The sequence below is a fragment of the Stegodyphus dumicola genome, chromosome 6 (genome assembly GCF_044657685.1).
Source record: "Stegodyphus dumicola isolate Sdum_Otavi_A_Nest chromosome 6, ASM4465768v1".
In the NCBI taxonomy this organism is placed as follows: domain Eukaryota; kingdom Metazoa; phylum Arthropoda; class Arachnida; order Araneae; family Eresidae; genus Stegodyphus; species Stegodyphus dumicola.
This window is the reverse complement of record NC_140773.1, coordinates 103,400,630-103,428,294: the sequence shown is the minus strand read 5'-3', so window position 1 is coordinate 103,428,294 and position 27,665 is coordinate 103,400,630. Positions and strand designations below refer to the sequence as shown.

Genomic DNA, 27,665 nt, shown 5'->3' with positions numbered 1-27,665 from the left:
TATTATATGCAGTAAAATCTCCATAAGTAATAAAATCCATATTTTGTAAACATAATTTAAATATATCATAATAAAAAGAATAAAATATCAAGAGGGGTGGCATACCAGCCAATATGCAAACTATTTTCATCGAGACTGTTTTAATAAAGCATTTAGTCAGAAACTGCAACCAAGGTCACTGTATTGTAGCTTAATTTATTTCTGATTCGCTGCAGGTTCGCAGCCTGGAACCCCAAGCCTTAACACCATATAATATATAATGGGAGTAATAATTGTTTTGTAAATTAATTTAATAATGTTACTTTTTAATGCCAGTGAATCAGCTGAGAAATGTCTTTTATAATATATCAGAATAGAGTTAGTTCTTTTACAAATATTATTAAAACGTTCTTCAAAATTCAGTTTGCAATTGAAAAAACGGCAAGATATTTAAGGCTTTCAGCACTCTTAATTCTAACGCCTTCATATTTTAGTTGTAGTGGTCTAGTTTTTACAAGGAATAAGGCTTTTGTAAATTTAATCTCAGCTTTTCATTTTCATACCACTTTCTTAGATCTGTTACAGCAAATGAAAACAGTATCTCTAATTTCTCCAACACGTATTCTTCAATGGTATATAAAATGCCATAAGCATATTATAACATTTGGACATGCTTTCTTTAACAATCCATACATTATGGTGTTCCAGAGTAATGGAGAACTGCAGGAACCCTGTGGGCATCCTATGTAAATCATTCTTTCATTACAAATAGTCTTATTAAATCTGCAAATACCTTTCCTTTCATTAAAATAACTAAGAATTCTATAAATATTTTTTGATATCCCAAATTCTCTAAGGATGGAGAACAAAGATGTCCATCTGATAGAGTCAAAGGCTCCCGAGACATCGAAGGAGATTACAGCCACATGGAATTCAGATTTTTATGAGCTAATAATAGTGATAAGACCAAAGATCATAAAGAGTATTTTCCACGGAGCAGCCTGGTGCAAACCTCTTTTTTTTTTTTTTTTTTTTTTTGGTAGATACAAATTCATTCTTCAATAAAAAGTAGTACAGTCTATTTATAAACAACTTAACCTACAAAATGTTAACAAACATATAGGTCTGGTTGTTGCTCCACTTAACTTTGGAATAAACAAAACTCTGGAAACTTTCCACTCTTAAGGAAAATAGCATAAATCAAGGCATTTATTATATAAATAACACAAAGAATTCAGATTATTTTCAAAATAAAATTTTTGTCGTAGTGGCCGTGATCCCATCCAGTCCTGGGGCACTATGATTATGCAATTTCTTAACCAAATTGCTAATTTCCGCCAAACTAAACATATGATCATCTGAAGCGCATCCATCATCCTGCAACAAAACCACACCCAAAAAACTATCTTCAACAAAGACACAATCAAAGTTTTTATTAAAATAACTCTTTATAACCTCAAAATTATTCACATCAGTATTACCTTTTTCTCTCGTAATAATTTCCGAGATGTGTTTTACCACTAGCCACACAAAGAAATCTTCCATAATATTCTGGATTCTCATCAAAGAATTCTGTTTTCCTCTGGCGTTTTACTATCTTTATCATTTTCTTATATGCAGGTAGTTCTTTTTTATATAGGATCTTCCTTTCTATATGAACATTTTCATCTGATATTTTTAATCTGATACTGTTTTCTAAATGTGAAAATCCATCGTTGAATCTCTAGTTCCAGTGTCCACCTCAGAATAACATTCTTATCTTTCCTCTTAAGTTTCAAAACCCTATTGGCTCTATCAGTTAATATATTTTCCAAATTAACAGCAATATCATCAAGCTCATCTTTCTCTGCAGTATTTGTCAGTTCCTTCTTTAAATTCTTCTTTTTATTCCTTGAACCTTTACCACATTTTTCGGCTCTTTGTATATCATGTGAAAATCCAATTTCTTTGTCATATTTCATTCAAATTAAGAGGGATGTATTATTGATTGCCTAATGATTCCTTGTTCAATAACTAATTCCACAGACATTGAGGACCCTAAAATTAAAGCTGGCCAACCCTCTCCAGCTGGAAATACAAAAGTAGGCAATAAATTGAAGTCATTATAGAAAATCAAATTATTCTATAAAATGAAATCAAAAGTTAAAATTACCCTATTAACAATACTCCTGGCTCCATAGTTGAAATCTGCTAATACAAGAAAATTGTAGCATTTAATAACATTATCCAATTTAATTAAATTTTCATGCAAATCCTCCACTAGAGAGAAATATACAGAAACAATTCCCATTCTCGATAGAAACAGAAACCGCATTAGTTGTATTTGGAATCAAATCTGCCATAAATCTAACATCTTCATTGGCAGCAGCAAATCTACCACCATTCATCATTATCGCTGTCCTGTCCTTTTCTCAAACAGGCAGATTTATTTTCAATAAGATATGGTTACTGTATTGTATTATTAAATATTTACAAAATTTAAAATCTGAAAGATTAAATGCAATAAAAATATATTAAAAAAAGGGCCAAGCTGCAGCGATAAAACTAAATTATATAAATTATCTACATAAGTATAATTATATAATGACATCCACATGTTTCACAATCTATTTAACTTCTTTTTTATAGACTGGACAACCTTTGAAGAACATATGATGATTAGTATCATAATCTATATAAAATGTTTCATTTGAATCTCGACAATTAATACAACACAATTTTTCTTCCTTGCAGTGATATTTTTTGAGTTCTCCAGTACATCTTATACAGCTGACTCGATTTCTACAGTATTTTTTAGTATATTCGAATTTTAGGCATATTAAACAGTGCTTGAGCTTAAGAAAAAGCCTGACTGGGTAAGATTTACATCCAATTGTTGACCTGTTACTCTCCAAGATTTCCACCTCGCATTTTGCATTAATGTCCAAAACTGTGCGACTAGTACAATTTTCTCTATCTTTATTCATATAAAATAGAAAGCAGACATAATCACTGGAGCAGGTACAATCCAATTTAAAGTTTTCTACTATTTCTTCATTTTTTATAAAATCAGGAACATTATACAGTCAAAAGTCGTTAATCCGGAAACGTCGGGACTTCAGAGATTCCGGATTACAGATCATCAGTTTAAATCTGATAAGATGGCATGCAGAAATTATAAAATTATAAATATGAAACTGTAATTTATGAAATAAAGAACAATAATGATCTAATTAAAAAAAAAAAAGCTTAATATTTATTCGTTTACTTTATTAAGCATTTCTTTCAACATAAGTTGTTTAAGTTGCTTCGTTTTATGTGTTAATGCTTTCTCTTTAATTCTATAAACAGACATAATTTCTTCTTCAGTTACAAAGTTCCGCTGTTGAAGTCCTATAATTGCTGTGTCGAGAATACTGATTAATTCGTCAATCGAAATTTTTTCGTTTTCAATAACCTCTGTGTCACTTTCTTCACTATCGGAAGCGAATTATAATGACGAGGAATTTGATTTAAATAATATCAAAGACGGAGTACATCGAGATGAAATACTAAATTTAGTAAGGAATAATAAGCTAAATAAAATAAAAACATCTGCCCTGAAGATAAGGATAGTGCTGACAGATCAACTTCCAAATCATTGCGCCTCCCCCCCCGCCGCAGAGCAGCGTGAAATTGATAAGCAGATTTTGGAATGGTTAGATAAACAAACGATTATGCCTTTATCCATATTTGGCAGCAATTCCACTTTTTGTTTAATGGACTTCAAAACATACTTTCGCTTTGTAGATCCTTTACGTATTAGTAAATATATATCAGAAATTCTATTTGACATAATCGAAAGTTCAAGCTTACTTTTATAAAATTGCTCTAACAGTCTGCAAAAAATAATAATCCGGATCCAATTCGAAGATTAAGGAACAACGCAATCTGCAACATTAACTGAAATAGATAATTTTAGCTTAGCTTTTACCGTCCGTTATACATTAAACGCGCATGTGTAAACGTATTATGCGCATGCGCACACGCATATTCGCAGCCGTAAAGGTCTTACGCGACGCATGCGCAGAAAGTTTGTAGCTTTGAGGTCCGGATTATGGGTGTCCGAATTAACGACTTTTGACTTACATAATAACTCTAGATGTGATAAATTTCCAGCTCTTAACATAAACTGTATTCCTCAAAATTTTCTTTTCTTCAGTCGCCTTATGAAGTTTCTTCATGTCGTTCTAACATATTCATATCCTCTGGTTGTAAACAGGAAGATAACTCATCAAAAACATCAATATCAGTAGCAGTAGGTTTCAAGATCACTACATTTCCTCTATTTTCTAAATTTTTTTTTCTTTTCCAATTTAACATTCTCTCTTCCATTCCTTTTATTTTTTAAGTAGATCTTTAATTTCACCCACATCATTCGTAATTTTTTTCAGTTTGTCATGCCTAGATTGATGACTTAGTAGATAAAATAATAACTGAACGTCATGGCGCGCAATGAACTGGAAGTTGATCTGTCAGCACTATCCTTATCTTCAGGGCAGATATTTTTATTTTATTTGGCTTATAATTCCTTACTAAATGTAGTATTTCATCTCAATGTACTCCGTCTTTGATATAATTTAAATCAAATTCCTCGTCATTATAAATATCACGAATACACATCAAATAGTTTTCTGGTTGCAATTTTCTAATTTCGACTATGCGTAATGTATGCTTTACGCATGCATGCATTGAAAGAAATGTTTAATCAAGTAAACAAATAAATATTAAGCTTTTCTTTTGTAAATTTTGCTACCCTTTAGATCATAATTGCTCTTTATTTCATAAATTACGGTTTCATATTTTTAATTTTATTTTTCTACATGCCATCTTACCAGATTTAAACTGATGATCTATAATCCGGAAAAACTGATAATCCAGAATCACCGAAGTCCCGACGAGTCCAGATTAAAGACTTTTGACTGTATATAGTTTTTGTCACATAAAAGAAAATTTGCCATTTTACCCATTATTTTATATCTTGCTAAAAATGTGAAATGTATCATATGCTGTATTTTAAAACTTTTCACAAATATTGTAGAATATGTTTTTGAACTGACTACAGTAAAAACTGTGTTAAAATAAAAATTTTCGTTATATATTTATAATCTACATGTTTTATATTACTGTTTGTAATCTGTTATTATTATTTATAGCTGGAAAGTTTATCTCAGCCAGAACTTGCATCCCGTTTGACTCTCACATGCATGAACTGCTATGTTGAACCACAGAAACTTCGAGATATACCTATCACAATAATAGATGTATGTATTCTTTTTCGAGTATCCTAGGATTATGCATAATTCAAATTTGAATTTGTTGGGAAAAAATCATTCATTTAAAATAATTGCACAGGCAACTAATATATTTAAAAAGCTATCAAAACTTGTAAATTCAGTTAACAACTGAAATTAATTGTATAGTTTTGTAAATGAAACTCATCACATGCTTTATTTAAAACTAAATAACTAAACAAATACTTTGAAATGCATGTTAAAATTGTATTTAAAACTAAATAACTAAACACATACTTTGAAATGTGTGTTAGAATAGTATTTAAAAGAATTTATGCTATTAAGAACAATGAATAATTTCCGGTTACATATACGTGATTTGCAGTTTGATTATGAAAATGTATGCAAGTAACAATTGCTTTGTTGAATTTCATGAATTCATAAATAAACTTTGCCAGTGTTCAGCTTTTGTCATTAAAACTGTATGAAAACATTGTTTTCCAAATAAATTTCATATTTCATCTGTGTATGTATAGTGGTCCTAAAAGAATATTTCGTTTAAGAAATAATTTGAAACATCAGGACTGCTAAATGTAATTAAGTCACAGTTGTCCAAAATAGCATTGATAGATGCGTTATTGGACCAAAAGAAGAGAGCTGTTCAAATAAAATATTATTTAATTATTAAATTTAATTTTGTGAATTGTAATTTCCTATTGCTTTGAAAATTATTCTTGAATACATTTTGCATACTAATTTAAAAAATGGCATTCATTTGATCACATGCGGTTTTGTTTTGGAAATCTAGTATACCATCTGAAATGTTAAAATTTATAACTCTAGATGATGTTTAAAATTAATTTTACAGAATGCCAAAAAATGGTGCTTATTCTAATTAGTCATTTCAACAATATGAAAAAAATGTGTTAATTTAGTCTCGAAAAAGAGTTTTAAGATCAGCGAGTTATTTGTATAGCTAACTAAAAACAATGAACTTTTTCCTTGGTCAGGTAAATGAAGAAGCAAATAATCTACATGTCATATGGCTTTAAGAGATTGAGAAAAGATACAGTTGAAGAATAAAGCATAATTAAGTAGTCTTTAGTTGACATACATCAATCATCTTATAATCATTACATACCAAGTAATGGAACAACTTATGACATCTTTGAATTAAAGTTTAATTCATTTAATTATTTACAAGGGGTGTTTTTTAAGTAAGGACAGTTTGAAAATAAAAACCAAATGGAAAAAAAAATTGAAAAACCAAATTTATTTTCAGATTCTACATATGTTTCTCTGTTTTTCAACTTAGCTTTATCATGCTTTAGAACTAGATTTTGAAATTTTCATAGAAACTTGCCGCCTGCTTCGATAACCAAGAGGTCATGCCCGTTTTCACATCCTAGATTAGACACTTCAGGAAGTTCGTTTGAAAGAGCACTTATGGTGAAGTGTCTGGTTTCAAGAATTTTCACTCCAATTGAAGCCATCATATTGTCTGTGATCACAAATGGGAGAACGGAGCGGGACTCATCGGGTATGTTGTTGCGGCATGCTTTGAAGTCTCTGACTCACTTACGCACTTTGCCTTCATTCATGGCAGTCACTCCCTAAACTTCACAAATCTGCCAGTGAATGTCTGCAGTAGACAGGTTCGGTCAGTGCTGACAAATACGTATCATTGACCGAACCTTGAACATTTTAAAGACACAGAACAGACCTTACAGGTTACCTACACAGTTGCAACTGAGCACAGTTGTTTCCAAGGAATACCGGAACACAATGCAAGCATTCATCGCCGCCCAAGCGAGACGTATAAATGTATATAACCAAATGGCCGCTTACTTAAAAAACATGCTACATATCAAATAAAGTTTCCATATTGATCATGGAATTCTAACAGAATTTAAAGTTCTCGTAAAAGACTTCTTTAAGAGGTCAACAATTCAAAAATTCAATGAATTTGGCTTGGTCCTTGTTTGCTTCACTTGTCATAAAACTTCACAGCAATTTAAGTTAAAGAGACCTAGCCTCAAATAAAGCAGAACAAGTTTTCTAGTTTCAGTAAGCTTGACTGTACTGTGAATATCAGGCTTCTTTACTTTCATGACCACTTAAATCTCTTTCCAAAAAAATCCGTAGAATTTAAATGAAAAGCAAGGGCAGAGCTTTCAGCAGAACAATAAAAATTATGGGAGACAGAAACCAAGAGTGTTAGGACATTCACATGATGACAAGATTATTACTGGAGCCTCCTGGATAACTGCCATGCCTTTAGGATATATCATAAAAAAGGTTATTTATTGTTTAATTTTATGGAAGGATAAATTTAAAATATCTTTAAATACATAAGAGTTTAAGTACATTAATAACTCAATTTCCGCAAATCTTTAGTAATCTTCCTGAAATTTTTGGAGTGTTATTGCAGATTACATAATGATATCATATATTTAGCACCTATGCTATTTTGCGAAACATAAGAGGTTAAATTTTCCTTCCAGACTGCTTTGCAAATAATTGGTTTTCAGATTGCTGCTGCGTGATGCAGCTTAAGATCATTATCTTCCAAATTTTAACTGTACTGTTTAATAAATTAGAAACACTCTTGGTTTTCCGACTATAGATGAATGCAAATTTTAAGATTTATTTCTGTGAATATGAAGCAATGTATGAAAGACAACTGACGGCTGGATGAGCATGGGGACGTTCTGTCTCTCGTTTAAAAAAATGTCCTTTTTTAGGGGAATAGAGGACTTGCATGTGATCCATGCACTATGTAAATAGCAACACTCCTGGACGAAAAGTGCTTTGGCTGTCAGGCAAGATTGTGTGATGGTTCAGCTATATATGGATATTTTAATATTATATATATTAATAATATTTCACATTTTACAAATATATATTCAGTTCAATTAACATATACTATTGCTGTAATGTATGTTTAAAACTATAGCTGGTGAGGCAAAATTAATGCCAGTTTTGGAATCAGCACCACATATGCAAAAATATAGTTTTTTGACACCAATTTATGTATTGACAATTGTTTATTGAAAATACGTGCTGTAGTTACATTTTAGTGCGAATAGTTGCCAGTTTTGGAATCAGCACCACATATGCAAAAATATAGTTTTTTGACACCAATTTATGTATTGACAATTGTTTATTGAAAATACGTGCTGTAGTTACATTTTAGTGCGAATAGTTTATCTTGTAATATAAAAATAAAATCATAAAAGTGAGATCAAGGCAATTTTGTAATATATGAATTTTTTTTATTAAATCTTGTTTCACAGTAATTTCTCACATCTTTAGCAACATATTTCACAGCTACCTTACGTCAATATTTCAGTAGGTGTAAGATCTTTCTCCTGTTCAATATGCAAAAGCAATGATATTAAAACTACTTTATAAGAGAAAGCCACCTTTTTAATTTCTATTCTGGTGTCTACAAATTACTCCACCAATACTTAAGCTACTAACTTTTTATTTATTTTAAACAATTTCTTCTCAGGCTGACTGTTTGATAGCTTTCAATTACATTTTGAAAGGATACTGTGCATAACTTTTCTTCTGCGTTTTGTGATATTAAAGGTAGAATTCTAAATGAACTATAGATATTTACTAAATGAAAGTGTAGAGTATGCATACATGATCAGTGTTAATGATACATGGACATTAAGTAGCAAGTGATGTAATTATGAGGATATAAGATAATTTTAGCTTTACTTCAACGTTTACCTGCTCGGTGTTCACAGCATACTAGTGCGATAAGAGTATTGGGGGTCTTTCCCATTAAAGCCATAACACTTAACAGTTTGATTTGGTTTGTTTGCTGGTGATAACTTTCTCTATAATCATTGGTTGGATAACCAAGTTTTTCATTAAATCATAGTTTTTCGTCTTCATTGGAATATTTTACAATAAATCACTTTTGTTGTGTGCTGATCTCTACACTAGGTGTCATATCTAATCTGTGCTAAGCAAAATGGTATAAATGATAAAGTAGCATTTAGGCTGTTACTTTAATGAATTCACATGGCATTGCTTGCATTTAAAAAAATAAATGCTTTCTGCTAACACTGAATGCCATTTTTTTTGCCTGCTTAGTTTTATTATCGTTATGTTTTACTTTAGATTTTTCAATTTTTTAGTATTTAAAAGAACATTATATATACAGATATTAAATTGGCAAGAAAGTAATTTTGGGTTTTTCAGTGTGAAATAAAATTTCATTTTTTTCTACATAAACTTTAGTCAGTCAATTATTTTCCATTCTGTTTGATGAACTTAATGTTAATTAACTGATAACTTAATGTTTCTGCATTCATAGAACTTCTGGTTTTTATCAGCAGAAAACTCAACCAAGTACAATTTGAGATCATCATTATTACTGAAATTTTACCATTTAATAAGTTCTGTAAACTGAAATAAATGATAATCCGATGGTGCAAGTTCAGGGCTATATGGTGGATGTAACATCACTTCTCAACCAAATTCCAATAATTTTGCATATGTTGCTAAAGATGTGTGAGGCCTTGCATTGTCGTGGTGGAACATCGTGCTTTTCCAGTTTGCCAATTCTGGCCTTTTCCACTATTATATTTCTTCAAAAGTATGACATTTAACTTAAACATACAGAATGCAAAAGTGTGCACTTTATGAAGTTGCACTTCTTAAAAGGATCCAAATTTTATGGAAATGCAATGTGAAAAACAGCTTGCAAGTGTTAGAATGTTGGTCAGAAACTGGTTTGAAGATAGTTACAATAGTTGTTTACATTTACAATAGTTGTTTGCTTTATTTATTATTGGATAAAGAAACATATGTCAGTGAAATTCTGTGAAGAAAGGGATTATCCTGAAACACAACTATTGGCTGGTATAATTACCTCCAAGAAGTGTTCATGTCTTTTGTGGAAAAAGAGGAGCATAAATAATATACAGCACCGTGTGCATTACTGAAATAGAAGTGAGGATATTCAAACATATTTTAGCCCACCAGCGGCCGAGCGGTAAAATCGCTGAACACTGGTAGTTCGGTCCGAGGTTCGAATCCCCCGAACGGGCTGGCTGCATGGGCGTTTTCGTGGTTTTCCCCATGTGTAACGTGTATAGGAGCCAGTTTCCCTTAGAAAGTCCTCCACGAAGGCATCCCTCCTCTTAGGCAGATAGCCCTCGAGGCTTTGCCAAACATATTTTATGAACAATAAGCCGTGATTTTTCATATATGCTTTGCTAACTATAGGTATTTATTTCTTATGCTCGAGCTAATCATCTATCTGGACATTTTCTCATTTCAAGGTGACGCGAGCGAATGAGGGAGATGGTTAATAATACAAGATTTTCCCTGAGTTAATTTTTCTATGCATAATGTATTATAATCAGAAAAATAAATAGTTTAGAAAAATTTTTCTTATTTACAAATTCATATAATTTGTATTTATTTTTTAGGTTTTTGATGATAATGCATTAAGCATTTCAGCACGTGAAGAGTTATATAAATTTTATCCTGATGCTAAACGTGCTCACCTCAAAAAGGGTGGAAATTTTCCTTATTTAAGTTACAGTGAGGAAGTTAATTTACATATACAGGTAATAATCGTATACTTTAATGACTGGTCTAAACCATTTTGATACTGCTTTTGGAAACTTGACAAATTTTGAAATAATCAAAATGAAAAATACCTATAATAAACTTTAGTGATTTTATAATTCTGTCTCAAAGATTTTTTAAAAAATTATTATTATTATTATTATTATTTTTTTTTTTTTTTTAGATTCATCTTAGGCCATTTGAGAACACAAAATACTCTGCATGTGATGTACCATGTATGTCTAGCCATTCCTTAGATATTGGATTTCATGAAAATTTGTGACGTTTTACAGCCTGTTTCCACTATATGCCCTTTGAAACTATATGTGCTTACAAACTGTATTTGTTCTAAGAGTGGCATAATTATCAATACATAAATGATTTTTTACTGTGATAGTTTTGATGTAAAATAAATTTATTTTATAAAATTTTGTATAATGATTTATATTTTAAAAATAGTTAACATTTAAAACATTTTCCTAAAAAATGTTTGTGAAGAAAAAATTAAAAAGCTTTTCTTTTATAAAATGCTTGAAAAATATTGAATTATATAAATTAAATTCATTCATTTTATATATGGTTGGGAATATAGGTACATTAAATACATCAATCGTGAATTTCCTGGGAGTTTTATCACAAATGAAAATGAAGGATGAATATGATAACTTATATGTGACTACAGACATTGCCGAAGGAAAGATAAATCATTCCATCTTTGAAATGGCAAAATGGTAGTTGTATTTTGCATCTAGCATGGATATACTTCATGGTGTTGTTAGCTTCCCAAACAAAGATATCCATGTAGTGTCAAAAAGTTGGTATACATTAACCCTACTAGTCAAGAATTGCTGAAGGCATTATATTAAGACCACACTTAAGCTAATAGTGTCCATGAGTAGAAGTTTAGTTACCAAAGCCTATGTTCTATTCTTGTTCCTCTACTGGCTCCATTTAATTGGATCTTGTGCTTTGGGTGCTGCCAGGAAATGTCAATAATGAACCCATGTAGACTGCTAAACAGTTGCACTGTAAACTGGATAATGTTTCGTACTGTAAGTAAATACTGGTGTCAGTTTGATATCCTGATGTCACAGATCCATTCTGCCAGCTTAATGTTGGAAACTTCTTATGAGATGAATCAAGTTTTTTAATGCAATTGGTCTAAATTGCATGCTCGATACGAATGCAGTTAATGAGCCAGGACATTTTTCAACAAAATTTAACATTATTAACAAAACAAACAACAAATAAATAAAAATTTTCATTTATTGAATATTTATCAAAATATATAAACAATATTTATTTTCTATCTTAAGTTTGGTACCTGCAAGAAATTTGTACTTTTTATATACTTTGTAATTCAAATGCATTGACAGATAAATATTAAATTTTAGAAAGACATTTATTTCAGGTAATTCAACTACCCATCAAAGAACTTTTAACCTTAATCGGAAAACCAGAAATTTCAGACTACTGAAGCACCACCATACGTGGGCTGGCAAATTAATTGAATGTACCAACGTGGGAAATTCTTCCATATTATCCTAGTCATGTGATCTGGCATACAAGCATCCAATGATTAAGTCCCAACCCAGTCATTTTATCCTTCAGTAGGAATCAGGCACATAAGTTCGATCCATATATCTCTAAAACTATAAGGCTCATCAGCGGCAGAGCGATAAAGATGCTGAACACTGGTAGTTCAGTCCGAATCCCGCGAACAGGCTGGCTGCGCGGCCGTTTTCATGGTTTTCCCCATGTGTAAACATGTATAGGAGCCAGTTTCCTTTTGAAAGTTATTTATGAAGGCATACTCCCTTTAGGCATATAGCTCTCGTGTGCTTTGCCATAATTGAATAATCCAATCCAATCCTAAAACTATTAAGTCCTGTATTTGTAACATATACATAAAGACCACTGCTTTTGTGTATCTGGAGCATTTTCAAGTATTATTTACAACTGTTGCATGCTCTGAAGCGATAAGCATGACAATAGACATTGTAAAAAATGTATATTCAAGACCTTTATTTATTTCTTGAAGGTACTATTTGTAAAACATTCAACAGTTCCCATCCAATACAGCTAATTTTAATTTTTCTATTTAAAAATCTAATGTAATTTTAATGTAATAAATCCTGGCTTATACCTTGATTTACGTCCTCAAATTGTATTTAAAAAGCTTTTAGTGTTGTTTATTGAGTTGGAGAGACTATTTTGCAAATTCTTGAAATTTCGTATCTGAATAATATTCTATTCAAATGGTGTCTGAGCAGATAAAATCACTAAAAACTGGTAGTTTGACCCAGCTCCAAATCCCAATAAACTGTCATTTTCAAGAGAATTTCCATGGCTTTTACCTTATGTAATACGAGTACGAACTAATTTCTGTTAAAAAGCTCTCCGCAAAGACATCCTTTACTTTAGGCACTGCCATATCCAAATAATCTTCATAATCCTTAGAAAATCTTCCACTAGGGCGTTTGCCTTTCCCTTACACAGATAGTTCCAGTGCAATTTGCCATAATCTTAAATATCCATTTCCACTGAAAAAGAGTGATTGCAAATTTTACAGAAGCTATTTTGCTTCCTTTAATATATGAAGTCATCATGAAGAGAAAAAAATTTAATTCAGAAACTGATACTAAACACATCATAAAAGTCAAACTTTGTGTATCAGAAGCCATTCTTCAAGGTTTTCTGGAATTATAAAACCAATGTGCTTTTGTAGAAATTTGCAAATTTTATCTTGAGCTCACAAAAAGAGTTATGATCTCTAGACATATCTCAAAATTTTTCCATGGTTTCTTAAGAAACTTTCAAGGCCCAAGACTTAGACCACTGGGATTGTAGTTCAGCATCTTTTGCTTTTGTTTATTACATCAGCATATACTATTGCTAGAAATATGCATTGCTGTTATATAGAATTTTTTTTTTTTTTTTTTTACCTCAGTTTCTGTAGATTTACTTATATGATAGATAGATAGATATATAGATGTGTCATAAAAAGAATTCATGAAGTCAGAACAAATTCCCTTTTGTTTTTCTTTTTGAAATTGAAGACCATTACTGTCGTGAAATATTTCCGACATGCACAGATCCAAACCTGAAATCATGTATTATTTCTAGTTTGTGCTTTCATGAGCCACATATACATTTAAGTTACTCTTAGCACTGATAATACCATCTGCATCACTTTCATTTGAAATATCCAATTTATTTCTGTGTATTGTGAATTTCAAGTAATCTATGCACCTTGAAACCAAGAATTGTTCAAATGAGAATTTTATGAATTGTAAGACATATTCCCCCACCCCATTTTGTTTATATTTCTTCCATTCTAATTTTAGATTGAATTTGATTTGTTTGCAGTAATTATTAAGTAGTTACCAAAACATGCTCATACTTTAAGAATTACTAAATCAAGATTTATAGGATATTAATATTATACATATAGGAAAAAATGCTAATAAACATATAGTGAAGAGAAAAGGGATAAATTAGAGGAAGATATTTTGTAGATGTACAGAATTCTTTTGTGAAAAGGCATCAAAATATTTTTTTCAAAAAATAATCAAATTAATTTTTATGCTTTTAAGTAAAATAAATGCGTTATTCTTCGAAATCCCTGCATCTAGAAGTTTCCTTAAACTTAATGCCTGTGCTCATTCTGCCATTATATTCTTTGCATGTATAATTGGATTACTAATATTTAATCAAAACTGCTAGAATTCAAATTTCAGATTAACTGTTCGAGGTTTACAGGTTTTGCCCAGAAATTTCAAAGTTCCCCAAAATGTCATGAATAAGCTGAGCTATTCATGACTATAATAATTCCAAAATTATTAGTACATGAAGTCTTCTTCCGATACACATCCAACCAGAAACCAGATTTATTAGGATCTGGCAGAAATTTTCATGCGTAAGAAGTGAGAAAGCCATCCTTCAATATGGAATTTTACATATTAACCCTCAGAGGGTTAATATGTGTATGTTAATATTAATAATCTATCGCTATTTAAAACCAGTATGAACAAGCTTGTTTGTTGCACAGTATGCAAACATATCTAATATGAGGTACATTTAAAGCTATAATTTAACATCTGAAAAGCTGTGGACAGCTAAATTTATAATACTTACATATTTTCCTGTCGACCATGAAAGTTGATGGAAACCTTGCCAAACTTACACTAATAATGAATGCACATATGATTCTTTATTTACTTAAATAATCACAGATTGCTCTTTATTTAATGAGAAAATTAACAAATACAACTCATGGCTATAGTATATAAAAAGCTAAATATCAGTACAAGCTTTGAGATTATCTGACATATTTAATAACAGTTATGCCAGTCTTTGCGGCAAAAGAAAATCCTTACTATTCTTAAGACAGTCCCATATGGATGCCAATTTGAGGTAGAACCAGATCAAACCAATTTCTATATTTTCACAATCTAATACAATTTTTATTAGGCATGTAAGTTTGGCAGACTATTAATTACATATTCAATTGAAAGTCTGCAGTCATTCCATTAATTTACTGGAGTATGTTTATCATATCAACTGATACCCGATGCACATTCATTACATGTTCTCAGATTTTCATGAAAATGGCAAAACATAACTGTTTTAAAATATGACATATATTGTCTGATTTACTGTATGATATCACACACACACATTTTGATTCCACCTGGTTTTTCAGACTAATGGAAAATCTCGGTTCTTTTGGAGTTTGATGATAATGGGCTGCGACAATTTGCTTTGTAAATTCATATTTTCATTTTCTAAATCTTTAATCTTGATCTGAAAATCAACAAGAGATTTCTCTAGAAGTTTATATTCTTCAAGAAGGATTCTGTATTTCCTTTGCATCTCTTTTAATCTTGTATTTGTATGAGTAGTATTTGTTCCCACATGTTTATTCTTCATTATTTTTTTTCTTTTACAAACCACTGTAGCTGATGTAGAGAAATTATTGGTGACATTTTCTTTTGAAGCAGTTGGGAAAGACACTTTTCCATCAGCAATCCCATTATAAACTATGAAAGATTTGCATTTACCATTATGGCTTGCTTTTTGACTTTTCAGTATATTTCTTTCATTGAAAATACTTGGAACTGCATATGGTTGCAAACGTCTTAATTTCAATCCTTGTTTAAAATCTGCAGGATGAAAATGTAAACTGCATATGACTGATCTATCAGCACTTCCAACTGGTGTCCATAACTCATTAGGTTTGTTTCCTGGGGGGAGAGGAAAAAATTAAATACATAAAAATAAGAATTCTGAGTACTGGAACATCAATAAGACAAAATGAATGTGAAAACACAGGATTCCAAATTAATGTTTCTTATTAAGTTTTTTTTTTGTTACTTGTAACACTTTTCTACTCCCTTCAGTTTTGACTTAAAAACATTAATATATACACATAATCCATATCAAAGAATATGAAGTTAATTCCTTCACTCTCTCTCCCAAAAAGGATAGTTCTATATCTTCTACTCATGGAACTTAAGGATATATATTAATTTATATATAGCACAGTTCTAATATACACAGTTTGACATAAAATCAGACTTTTTCTGAAATGGCATGCAGTTTTTTTTTTTTTTTTTTTTTTCTATTACAGTTCTATACCTTAAATTATACCAAAGTGCCGAATTTTGTAAAAATTGTGGATGTACTTTTTTTTTAAAAATTAACACTCTAAATTTTACCCCCACAATATTAATTGTATTTGGCATACATTTAATAACATCATTTTAAAAATTAAACTTGATTTCTCTGTTCACAATTTGAATAACTTAATTCGAAATTTAGGTTTAATCCAAATATAATGCCTACTTTTTTTTTGCTGATTGATAAAAAATTTTTTTTAAAATCATTTTTATAAATGTTTTGAGTTACTAACTTATAAATATTTTACCATCATCTTAACTTAGATGTATTTCTAGACTTAACTGTAAAAATTTAAGTTTTTTTAATTCAAAATCTCTAAATAGATATATGTGAATTAACATATTAGTGCATTTTGAAATTCGATATATTTGTTGTAAATGATAATAATACCTAATGTGATATATGCACTTTGTAACAATTTCAATAAACTGCAATAGTTATTTTTAACCTTACATTTTTAAATAAACTTTTACTGAGGATTATTCATATGGAATTTATTTATTTTTCATTTTTATTAATGATGTATAATAAATATTATTAACAATATATGAAAGCTATTTTTTGAACATATAAAGAACATTAATCAAAAGTTTAAAGATATTTTCTCTTTTTTGTAACAATTTTTACCTTCATTATTTTATCATTAACTATTTTATTTAACTTCAATTTATATGCAACAAAATTTACTAGATATACAAGATTTTTCTTTTCTTTTAGTAGCAAGCTGATTTTCTAATGTAATGTATTTTCATTATGTGCTTAAAATTCTAATTTAGAATGCATTTGTCAAGGTCAGAATTCTAATCATTTAGTAATCTAATAAATCATGATTTCATTTATCATTATTTATGTTACATTTGCTGTTATATCAGAATTTAATAAACTCTTCTAGTAAAACAATTTCAAAAAATTTTAATTTGTCCTTTTCTGTACACATACTGCTAGTTTTATATCAATCAAGGTTTGAACATCTGCACTTCTACTCTTTCTGTCAACTCCACCAAAAAGTACAATTTAGGTGAGTGTTTAAGCAATGGCAAAGTATCTCTCATATTCCTCCTATTTTGATAACTACATTGGTTTTTGATGAGTTTCTGGTTTTGCTAATTTATAAATCTGTGCTTAGAAATCGCACATAAATTAGGTTGGTTGCTTATTTAAATACAGCAAAGAATACAGGGACTATCTGTCTGAGAAGATTAATGGCTTCTTAGAGGATTTTTCTAAGGGGATACGGCCTGTAGTCATGTTACACATGGAAAAACCATAAAAACCAACTATGCAGACAGCTGGTTCACCTTGGTTGGACTCCGACAAATTAACAGTATCCAGCACTCTAACCCGTTGGTAGAACCACTTATATTAGGAAGGTTATTATTATCTCATTTCCTTTTTTATTTTTTAATACTTAAAATATTCTTATATTCTCAGTCACAAAAACAAGAATTTAAGTTTTAATAATGCATTATATTTTAAACTACCAAGCTGCAGTGCAAATGAATGTTCAGTTACATTTGCTATGATTGCAGGGAAAAATGCAGAATCACCCACTGCTTCACCCGTTGCGTAAAATCGCCAACTTGAAATTAACAAGTCAAAGAATTGCACAAACTCTGTATCCATGTACACATCAACTTATTTTCACTTAAAAAACATCAGAGAATTGCACAAACTTGGTATTGCACATTCCCTGACACGCACCATATGAGTGGGCGATTTTGCACTTACCCTCATTGCATTCACTTGGAATCTAAGCTAAAGATGGATGACCAGCTTTCTGCATTATTCAGCCTGGGATGGTTTAGTAAATGCTTCGATAAAACAACATTATGTTTACTTTATAAGCTGAGGACTCAGAATTGTTATAAACCAACAATCCGCAGTTCTAAATGTTTGGCCAAGTAGCTGACTTTCAAATGGCAGATGATTTTTAATCTTATGTTATTTAGTCAGCAAAAGTGTTATTTCAAATGTATTGCATAATAATGCATATCCCTCTGGTCAGTAACCATTTCACAGAGCTGCTCTATCCTGAAAATAACCATGTATGCTGTCATCCTGCATAAAAACTAAAGTAACCGTTTACAGGAAAGTTCTTTTCGACATGAAAAAGATAAAAGGAATGTGACAACAGACATCTATGAGCCTTCGCTTTGATCATCTGTTGTATTTGCATTGCGAGAGGAAGTTGGAGATCAGTTTTAAACTTTACAGCGTTTATATTTTTTAATACATTCTAATTACTTAATCACCATACTGTGAATATACACTAAGACTTTGACTACTTGAAATTTTTGACAGAATGGTTATCTGAACAAGGAAGTTAAAAGTAAGTTAAAGTGGATGTTGAAACATATTGCTTGAAACTAATATTAATTATAAATCAAATTAAAAATTTTTTTAGGATGTACCAGTTTAGTTTGGGTTATTGAAATTCGATTAGATTTTACACAGTCCAGTCACATTAATGTGACCACCACGTACTTTCCATGTCAGAGTTAAATAACCAATCACAGAAGGCAGGTGGCAGCACAGTGCAGTTGAGCGTATATAAAGGGTGTGTGAGGGCTTCGGAAAACATTTCAATCGTTGGCGTAATGCAGAAACGAAGCGATTTATCCGACTTCCAAAAGGGCATGATCATTGGCTTTCGGGCCAAGGGTGGAAGCATTTCCGAAACGGCTGAGTTTGTGAACTGTTCGCGTGCCGCCGTGGTAAAAGTGTACTGTGCATGGCAAAATGGGACTGTCCAAAATCAGCGACGTGGCAAATGTGGTGCACCACGGGCCATAGATGACAGAGGCTAACGACGGTTGCGGAGATGCGTTCGGGCAGATAGACGGGCTACCGTTGAGGAACTGACCACCAAAATGAACCAAGCGGCTACCAAAAGTATCTCCCAAAGTACTATTCAGCGAACATTGCTGCGTCTGGGCCTCCGAAGCAGACGCCTGGTTCGTGCACCTATGCTGATTGCTGTTCATCGACGGCGAAGGCTAGAATTTGCACGCCAGTACAGCAGCTGGACGTCCACTGAGTGGCGACAGGTTGCGTTTTCGGATGAATCGCGTTTTATGCTCCATCGGACAGATGGACGTTGGCGTATAAGGCGTGAAACCTCTGAAAGGAACCACCCTGCAACCATTGCCGGAACGGTCCAAGCTAGAGGTGGGAGCATTATGGTCTGGGGAATGTTTTCCTGGCATTCTCTAGGTTCACTGATCATTGTGGAAGGCACAATGGATCAATACAAGTACGCATCTGTCCTTGCGGACCATGTTCACCCCTACATGCGCATTGTTTTTCCTCAGGATGATGGCATCTTCCAGCAGGACAATGCGAGGTGCCATACAGCTGCCAGTGTACGTGCGTGGTTCGAAGAGCACCAGGATGAGTTTACCGTCCTTCCCTGGCCAGCAAACTCACCTGACTTAAACCCAATCGAGCATCTGTGGGATCATCTCGATCGAGTTGTTCGCGCCATGGATCCTCAACCGCGTAATCTAGCGCAGCTGGCCACGGCATTAGAGTCGGCATGGCTCAACATCCCAGAGAACACCTTCAGGGACCTATGTGACTCTCTTCCTGCACGTCTCGCAGCAGTCCGCTCTGCGAAAGGTGGTTATTCTGGCTTTTGACAGATGGTCACATTAATGTGACTAGACTGTGTATTTTAGTCACTTTTCTATGACATATCATAGTATAGTAAATATTTAACAAAATAAACTAAGCTTTAAGAGTCTGACAATTTTGGTCATATCCCATCTTTCAGAAAAAAAAAAAAAGTGCATAAATACCAATTTTTATATAAATCCTTTTACAAAGAATGCTTCAAATACCTATTTTTCTCTCACACTATTACAAATAATTTTAAAAATACGCTCACGTGATCATCCTGCAGACGTCAAGACATTATCCCTACATTCTCTAAACGTCCCTTGAGTTTCTCCGGCTTGTACAGTAAGCCGACACTCAAGCGACACACAGATCGAGCCGGGTTGTCGAGGTTGGCGGTGATCTCCAACAAGGATCGCCAAGGGCAGGTTATCTGAAAACTGCCCTGAAGCCTACAACATTGGTTTCCCTTAGTAATGCAAATACATCATTTCTATACAGAATTCGAAAATTTATGGAGTTTATGAGACTCCGCGTTGAAAGAAAGTATAAACGCCGATATGCAATACAAAAATGACAAATCATTTAACAAGTACTTTGCTTTTAGAAAATATTACGACAGACTCACCCCGTCGAAGGATAGCTCTCGTCCATTTTTTTCTTTTTTCTTTGTTAGATGGAAATTCATGAAATGTAATTTTCTTTCCGATGGCATCAATATTCTTTTTCCGATCACTCCTACTTCCACATAACGGAACACAACATGTCACCATTTCTTGTAAAAGATAAGAGTTAGTGAAATGCTTTAAAAAACTAGAGACTAAGAGAAATCAAAGTCATAAAGAAAAGATAATCTATTAAAATATGAAGTCGGAACAGAAACATTTCACATTTCTATAGTAAACAAAACATTGCTGCTGTAACACTGTTGCCAGAAATCTAAAACTAAATTTCCGTGGAAAGATTTGTTTATGTTACTGCAAGGCCAAAAAGCGTACATAATCTTTCAAATGAAATATTGCGAATCAATGCGTCAACAATTATTTTTAAGTCATTTTAATATAATTTATAAAATAAACTTTTCATAAATTTCCTAACAATTACTCTTTTTTATATACAGATTGTTTTTTAATTGTACTTATTTCAAGTAAGTTTTCAAATATGGCAATAGCCTGCTTTTGTTTTTTTTTGGTTGTCTGACTTACTGAAAATTATGGCGGTTAACTTGATTCCTTCGGTACAAATATATGGAGTTTTTTTCTTTTATGTAATATCTGTTCACGCAATACTAGATTTTCCTCAGGAACAACATGATACAGGTAATTGATATTTAATTAATTTATAAAAGCATTTTTTTTTAGACTTCTTGTAATCCAATATATGCCAAATTTCATTTTGTTTATTACAGTCATTTTTGAAGTAGTTTGTGTTAACATCGATAGTTTTACAAAAATTTTACGGCTAATATTTCATTAGCGGGGTAAGTTGGTGCCAAACTATTTTGGCCTTCAAAATTTGGCGATTTTTTTTTTTTTTTTTTTGTGGCAATGAAAGCACTAAGATGTGATTTTTAAACGTAAACATAATAGTAACTTTTAAGTTTTGCAGTAGTGAAACTGTATTTTATGTAACCAGAATAGTAAAATGAGATGATAAAATACTATATAAGTAAAACAAAGTCCAACAGCTTTGCAAGCAAAACATAGTCCTATCTATGTAATTCATCATAAAACAGTAGAATGAACTATTCTTGTAAATAATTATTGAGTAAATAAATATATACAATTATCAGACCAGAGCACTGCGATGTGAGTTTTAAACGTAAACAGAATAGCAAATTTTTATTTCCAGTGGTGAACAGCAATTATTATGGGCAAACAGAATAGAAATAAAATTGATTAAATGATAAAACAACGTCCTGGAATTCAACACGCTAAACAACTTTCATTCAAAACTTTAAATATTCCACATCTTTCGATTGCCACATAGAAGAAACAAAACGAAAAAAAAAAAGAATAGTTAACTAAATAAAATTAAATGAAAACTTATCAAACTTATTTATCATAACTTCACGTCATCTGGAATCCAACATTCTCTCACCAACAACAGCTTAACCTTCTGCAAATATTTATATGAATCTAATATTAAACATATATATATATATATACAGGGTCATTATAATTAAAGTTTAAGTTTCAAAATGCTATAAAAAAAGAACCACTGTTGAAAATGATGTGAAATTTGAAAGGAATGTTATTGAAGAAGGTGGAAAGTGTATGGCAGAAGAAAAAATTTAGTTTTAAAAGTTAGCAACAGATGGCCCCGTAAGCGGCAGAATCACGATGAGAAACGATTCGTAAAACAACGGCTAAGGTGGAAGTTACACATTAAAACGCATTGACAAATTAGATTTGTTGAATAATTTTATTTGCATGACTGTACATATCACATCGAAAGGGACAAATTGGTTTCAAGAGTTTTGCGGCGACGTACCGCATAAGAACCATTCATCAAAGAAGTTCGGAACTGGCGCAAAACATGTTCAGTATGGTGTCCACTGTTGTGTGCAACAAGTTGAAAGCGACAAACAGCATGTTCGACAATGGATTGCAGCGTCTCAGGGGTGATGTTCAGAATGTGTTGCGAAATGCGTGCCTTTAATTCCGCTAAATTTGCAATTGGAGCACGGAACGCAACATCCTTCAGATATCCCCACAGCCAGAAATCACACGGAGTAAGATCAGGCGATCGGGACAGCCAGGCTGTAGGGAAATGACGGCTGATAATTCGAGCATTTCCGAAATGGCACCTCGGCAGCTGCTTCACGGGATGTGCAATGTGCGGAGGAGCGCCATCTTGCATAAAAATGATTTCATCCACACTGTTGCAGAGCTGGAATCACGTGGTTGCGCAAAAGAGACACATACCTCTGACCAGTGACGGTTGCGGTAACGGGACCGGAAGCACCCGTCTGCTCGAAAAAATATGGTTGTAGGATGAATGATGTCGTAAAGCCACACCATACCGTGACCTTTTCAAGATGAAGTGGTACGGGGTGCGTTGCCAGTGGATTTTCTGTTGCCCATATTCGACAATTCTGGGTATTCACGTATCCTGTCAGATGGAAATGGGCTTCATCTGTCCACAAAATTTTCCGCGACCATTCATTATCCACTTCCATGCGAGCCAGGAATTCTAACGCAAACGTTTCCCTAGCTGTCAGGTCAGACGGAAGCAACTCCTGCACATGGCCAATTTTGTACAGATAGCATTCCAGGATGTTTCGTACAATTTTCAGCACCGTGCTCGTAGGCCTGTCCAATGTTCGGGCAATTCCTCGTGCACTGCACGGTTGAACACCACCGGTTGACCCCTCCTGTAATGCTGTGGCCACTTCTTCAACTACCGTCGAATGCACTCGTTTTCTCCCTCTACAGATTGCACATCAAACGAACCTGTCGTTTCGAATTTTTGCATCATTTTCTTTAGACCTACGACACTCATTGGACCAACGCCTTCTTTTATACCCTTCAGTGTCCTGAATTTTTGCAGAGCTACTCTTGCACAATCATCATTCTTGTAATACAGCTTTACCAGCAGAGCGCGGTCCTGCAGTGAAACACCCATGGCGAACGTCTGAGACGCGAAATGAGGAACAGCCTGGTACCTGGAGGCTTTATAACACTGAAATTTAACCAACATTTTAATTAACGTCTTCTTTCGTTTGCTGCACCATCTGTTGCTAACTTTTGAAACTAAATTTTTTCTTTTGCCATATGCTTTCCGCCTTCTTCAATAATATTCCTTTCAAATTTGACGTCATTTTCATGAGTGGTTCTTTTTTTTATAGCATTTTGAAACTTAAACTTTAATTATAATCACCCTGTATATATATATATATATATAATAATAATATTGTTAAACAGTAAAACTTTTAAAAACAGACACATTATTTCAAAATTAAAAAAAAATCTTCTGGCTACACTAAATTCGCACTCTTACAATTACCGAAATAAGGCTCCAGGTTTGCCACAAATAAACATGCAGCCGGAAACCACAACCAAATCAAAATCGCGCCAAATAAAAAACTCTTGCCAAATTTGGCGCTCACTCTGATTATGGAATATTAACCAATTTTACAGTGAGATAATTAAGGTTTTTCAGGAAACTCATGCATAATTCTTGTTTTTATATTTTTGTTTTGTTTTGATTAACCCTTTTGCGGACTTCTTCTGTCCGCAAAAATATCTCCCCGGCGTCCCTCTGTTTTTCACCGCATGTAGTGTTGTTTTCGCTGTATAGATATCACTTTCCATCCGTTCGCAGTGAATAAATGTGAATGATTATTAAGGAAAATTATAAGGATATAAAACATGATTATTATTTTGAAAAATATATTCAAATTGTACTTGCATTTTACTTGAATGGATGACTCCATTTCTTTATAAAATTTTCACAGTATGTTAAACTCTAAAACATGGGATAATGCATAGTCCTACATCACATTCTTTATGATAGTATCGTGTTTCTTTGCACGCCTTTTCCCTTAACAATGTTTTTCTACAACAAATGTAACATCTTCTTTGTTCTTTCTGATTTGCAGTAGGTGGAATGTGGTCTATAAAGTGCTTTCGGTAATACGTGATACATCACAGCTGCTCAAACAACACTCTTTCTGTGCATTTGTTGTTGGCTTGTAATATTTATCAATGATTTTATTTAAGATCAAGCCTGAAAAGCAAGTGATCTAATTTGCCACTATTTTTCTTGTATAAAACATATGCTTTAAATATGGCCATATCTAATAAATGTTGAAATAGTTTAGAATAATATCTCTGCATTATTTCTCTTAGCAGATAATTTGATAATATCTAATCCAGGCAGTCCACTCCTCCCATTTTGCTGTTGTAATCTTTTACAGTTATTGGTATTTTTACAGTTCTTTTCTATGTATCAATATGAATTATCGAGTTATTATGGACAGTACTCATCAAATATATATCCTTCTTATCTTTCCATTTCACAACCTTATTTTTTCTCTTTTTCTGCTGAGTAGACGTTGAAGCCATCTTCCACTGTCTTGCATCTTATGCAAAATGATGTGAATATTCATAAAAACAAGGGGTAAATTCAATTAGAAATAGAATGCCTGATTAGTGCAGCCTTCTAGAAGGTATTAGAACAAACAAAAATAAAAACTCAAAAAAAGTAAACATTTAGAAAGCGTTTTAAACGTTTAAAAGGGTTAGAGTTGACTTTAGGGTACCCCTCGTATTATTGCGATGTTGTTGTTTTATTTATCGCCAAGTTGTTGTATCATTTATGGTAACCTGAGTAGTTGAATGTTATGGAAACCCTATTATGACTTAATCGTTTCCATTATTCCGGGAAATTTTGAATCATGGGATGTTTTGCAAGGGCTTTTGTGCTGTGTGTTGCTTAGGAAGTACATTGCTTATTTAATTGTTTAGACTGTACAATGGCTGAATGTAGTAAGATTTATTTGAAGTTTCTATACGATTTGGAATGAAAGGGGAAAAGTGCATTAATTGATTGGTGTGTAAATGAAGGTTTACTTAGTAGCCATTTTCCGGACAGTCTGGAACTATGTAGTATATTTTTTACTCTTTTTTTTGTGAATTTATATGGTAACGCCAATATACGGATTTTAGTTCAGATAATTTTAGGAAGTTTTTTATTGCTGTTAAGGAATTTCATGTACCACAGACTGAAGACGAACAGATTTCTAAATAAGGTAAGTGGGTATTTGCTTTGTGTAGTGCTTGAATGCATAAAAGGTTTTTCCTTTTCTATGTTATTTTATTGTTTGATTTAAAATGTAGTTTATTGAGATTATGTATTTTTTGTTTGCCTTTACAACTGAGTGCTTCTTTGACTTTTTAATTGAAAATATATCGATGTGTACATGGACAAACTCAAGGGAGTGCGTAAGGCATAGTTTGTGCAATTCTCTGATTTTTTTTAAGTGAAACTAGATCGATGTATACATGGATACTGAGTTTGTGCAATTCTTTGTCTTGAAAGTCAAAGAATTGCACAAACTTAGTATCCATGTACTGCCAAAAATCGTCAAGTTTCGCCAAGAGGTACCCTAAAATATACTTTTACCGTTTAAAAGTTTTAAAATGTAGAACGCTTGAAGTGCGTTATGGCCACCCTGCAGAAGTTTCACTTGAATGTGCTAGATGCGTTACAGACACCGAAGATTTTAGTACGTCTTCGGTGTCCCGATTAACGGGTCTCTTGCTCAAGAAAATGTAAAATTTATGTATTGAGGACCAGTGGAAAAATTACGGTCACAATCCACCAAAGATAAATTGCTTATGAAAAATACAAAAAGGAAAAGAGAAATGCATGGAATAACGGCAGTAATATCAGATGATGTTATAATATTAGTTGTTTTTCCATAACTGTTCGTAATCCGGAATATTGCTAAATCATCCATCATCAATAAACAGTTCAACCATTAAATGAAATCAATTGTACAGCGATTTATTTTATGCTTCAGGTTGGCTTCTATTGAAATACAAAAATTATGTGAGCAAAACAGCAGGTGCATTGTTCTGCCAAAGAGAAATTAACAGGTGCTGTCTTATTATCTTTATCCCTCTCAAATTTTTCTATGTTTCTATGTCTGTCATAATTTTCTCCATACCTTCGAATTTTCGGAAAAAGCATACCATTTATGCACATTAGTTTTTGTTTTGATTCTTTCATGTTCAAGTATTATTTAGCTGATCAGTAATACTGTTTCAAATAGTTTTGTTATTTTTATGTAGAGATTTTGACTTCAAGGATATTCCTAATTATCGGAAACTAGTGACAGGAAATGAGCAGTAGGTGCCAGTAAAAGTAATTGCAATTAGGGTAAAGGATTCTTTCCCCGTTCGTGTCTGTTACAAAAAAAGAGAGAATACCTTTTCATCCCTTAAGCTGCGTTCACACTGGTCCGTTGGGGCGAAAAATGGCAGCGCGAAAAAAAAAAACGCTTTCCGCATACGTCAGTTCACACCAGCATGGCAATTTTCGCGTTAAAAGTCGTCATATTCTCGCACTAGATGGCGCTTCATATTGGAAACTTGGGGGGGGGGAACGTTAAATTTTTGTGTGGTATTTTGACTTTTTACGATTAGATTTTTTAATTAAAATGGATTTAATTTCTGTTTGATTAAAACTTATTTTACTTCTTACATTGTGTAAGAGAAGCAGAATGCAGTGGTTTATATTAATATGTGAGAGATGACTGCAGCTAGAAGATGCAAATAATTTAATTGAAGAAATGCGCTTGTACGAAACAAAATTTCTTTTAATTACTTTTGCCTGACACCTTAGTAATTTGATGAATTTCTAGCCCTCATTGAACTATTTATTTAAAAGCAGAACACTAATTTTTGTCAGAATATCGCAGAAAAGAATCATTTGGAAGATAGGAATAGGATATCACAGAAAAGTATCGTTGTATAATCAACCGCTGTATACTATATCTAATTTAATTTATTTATGAATTTTGTTGAATACCGT

At 32.4% G+C, this 27,665-nt stretch overlaps 3 protein-coding genes across 5 annotated transcripts in view; 2 read left to right on the top strand and 1 right to left on the bottom strand.

Moving 5' to 3' along the window:
• LOC118199231 (maspardin-like) overlaps window positions 1-11,254 on the top strand; it is a 71,781-nt gene extending 60,527 nt beyond the window's left edge. For 2 of the 3 annotated variants that reach the window (XM_035371034.2, XM_085818754.1), the window contains exons 7-9: window positions 5,154-5,261; window positions 10,685-10,825; window positions 11,011-11,254. In XM_035371034.2, the coding sequence (XP_035226925.2) occupies window positions 5,154-5,261; window positions 10,685-10,825; window positions 11,011-11,109 (348 nt within the window). In that variant the 3' untranslated portion in view covers window positions 11,110-11,254. The remainder of the gene's footprint in view (window positions 1-5,153; window positions 5,262-10,684; window positions 10,826-11,010) is intronic. The other variant, XM_085818755.1, reaches the window with a different exon arrangement.
• Window positions 11,255-15,020: 3,766 nt separating this feature from the next.
• Window positions 15,021-21,059, bottom strand: LOC118199233 (uncharacterized). The gene is made up of 2 exons (XM_035371035.2): window positions 20,752-21,059; window positions 15,021-16,072 (listed from the first exon to the last, which is right to left on the bottom strand). The coding sequence occupies exons 1-2, from the start codon at window positions 20,894-20,896 to the stop codon at window positions 15,528-15,530; spliced, it is 690 nt and encodes a 229-aa protein (XP_035226926.1). The 5' UTR covers window positions 20,897-21,059; the 3' UTR covers window positions 15,021-15,527.
• A 230-nt stretch (window positions 21,060-21,289) lies between these two features.
• The window catches only part of LOC118199227 (nuclear envelope integral membrane protein-like), a 94,508-nt gene continuing 88,132 nt past the window's right edge, over window positions 21,290-27,665 (top strand). Inside the window, exon 1 of the mRNA XM_035371028.2 lies at window positions 21,290-21,442. Coding sequence (XP_035226919.1) covers window positions 21,337-21,442 — 106 coding nt within the window. The 5' untranslated portion in view covers window positions 21,290-21,336. The remainder of the gene's footprint in view (window positions 21,443-27,665) is intronic.

Excerpts from the sequence above, each read along its gene's own strand:
- LOC118199233 (XM_035371035.2), bottom strand. The coding sequence starts at position 20,896 with ATGGTGACATGTTGTGTTCCGTTATGTGGAAGTAGGAGTGATCGGAAA. Across the intron at positions 16,073-20,751 it reads GAGAGCTATCCTTCGACGGG|GAAACAAACCTAATGAGTTA; the intron begins GTGAGTCTGTCG and ends CTCTCCCCCCAG.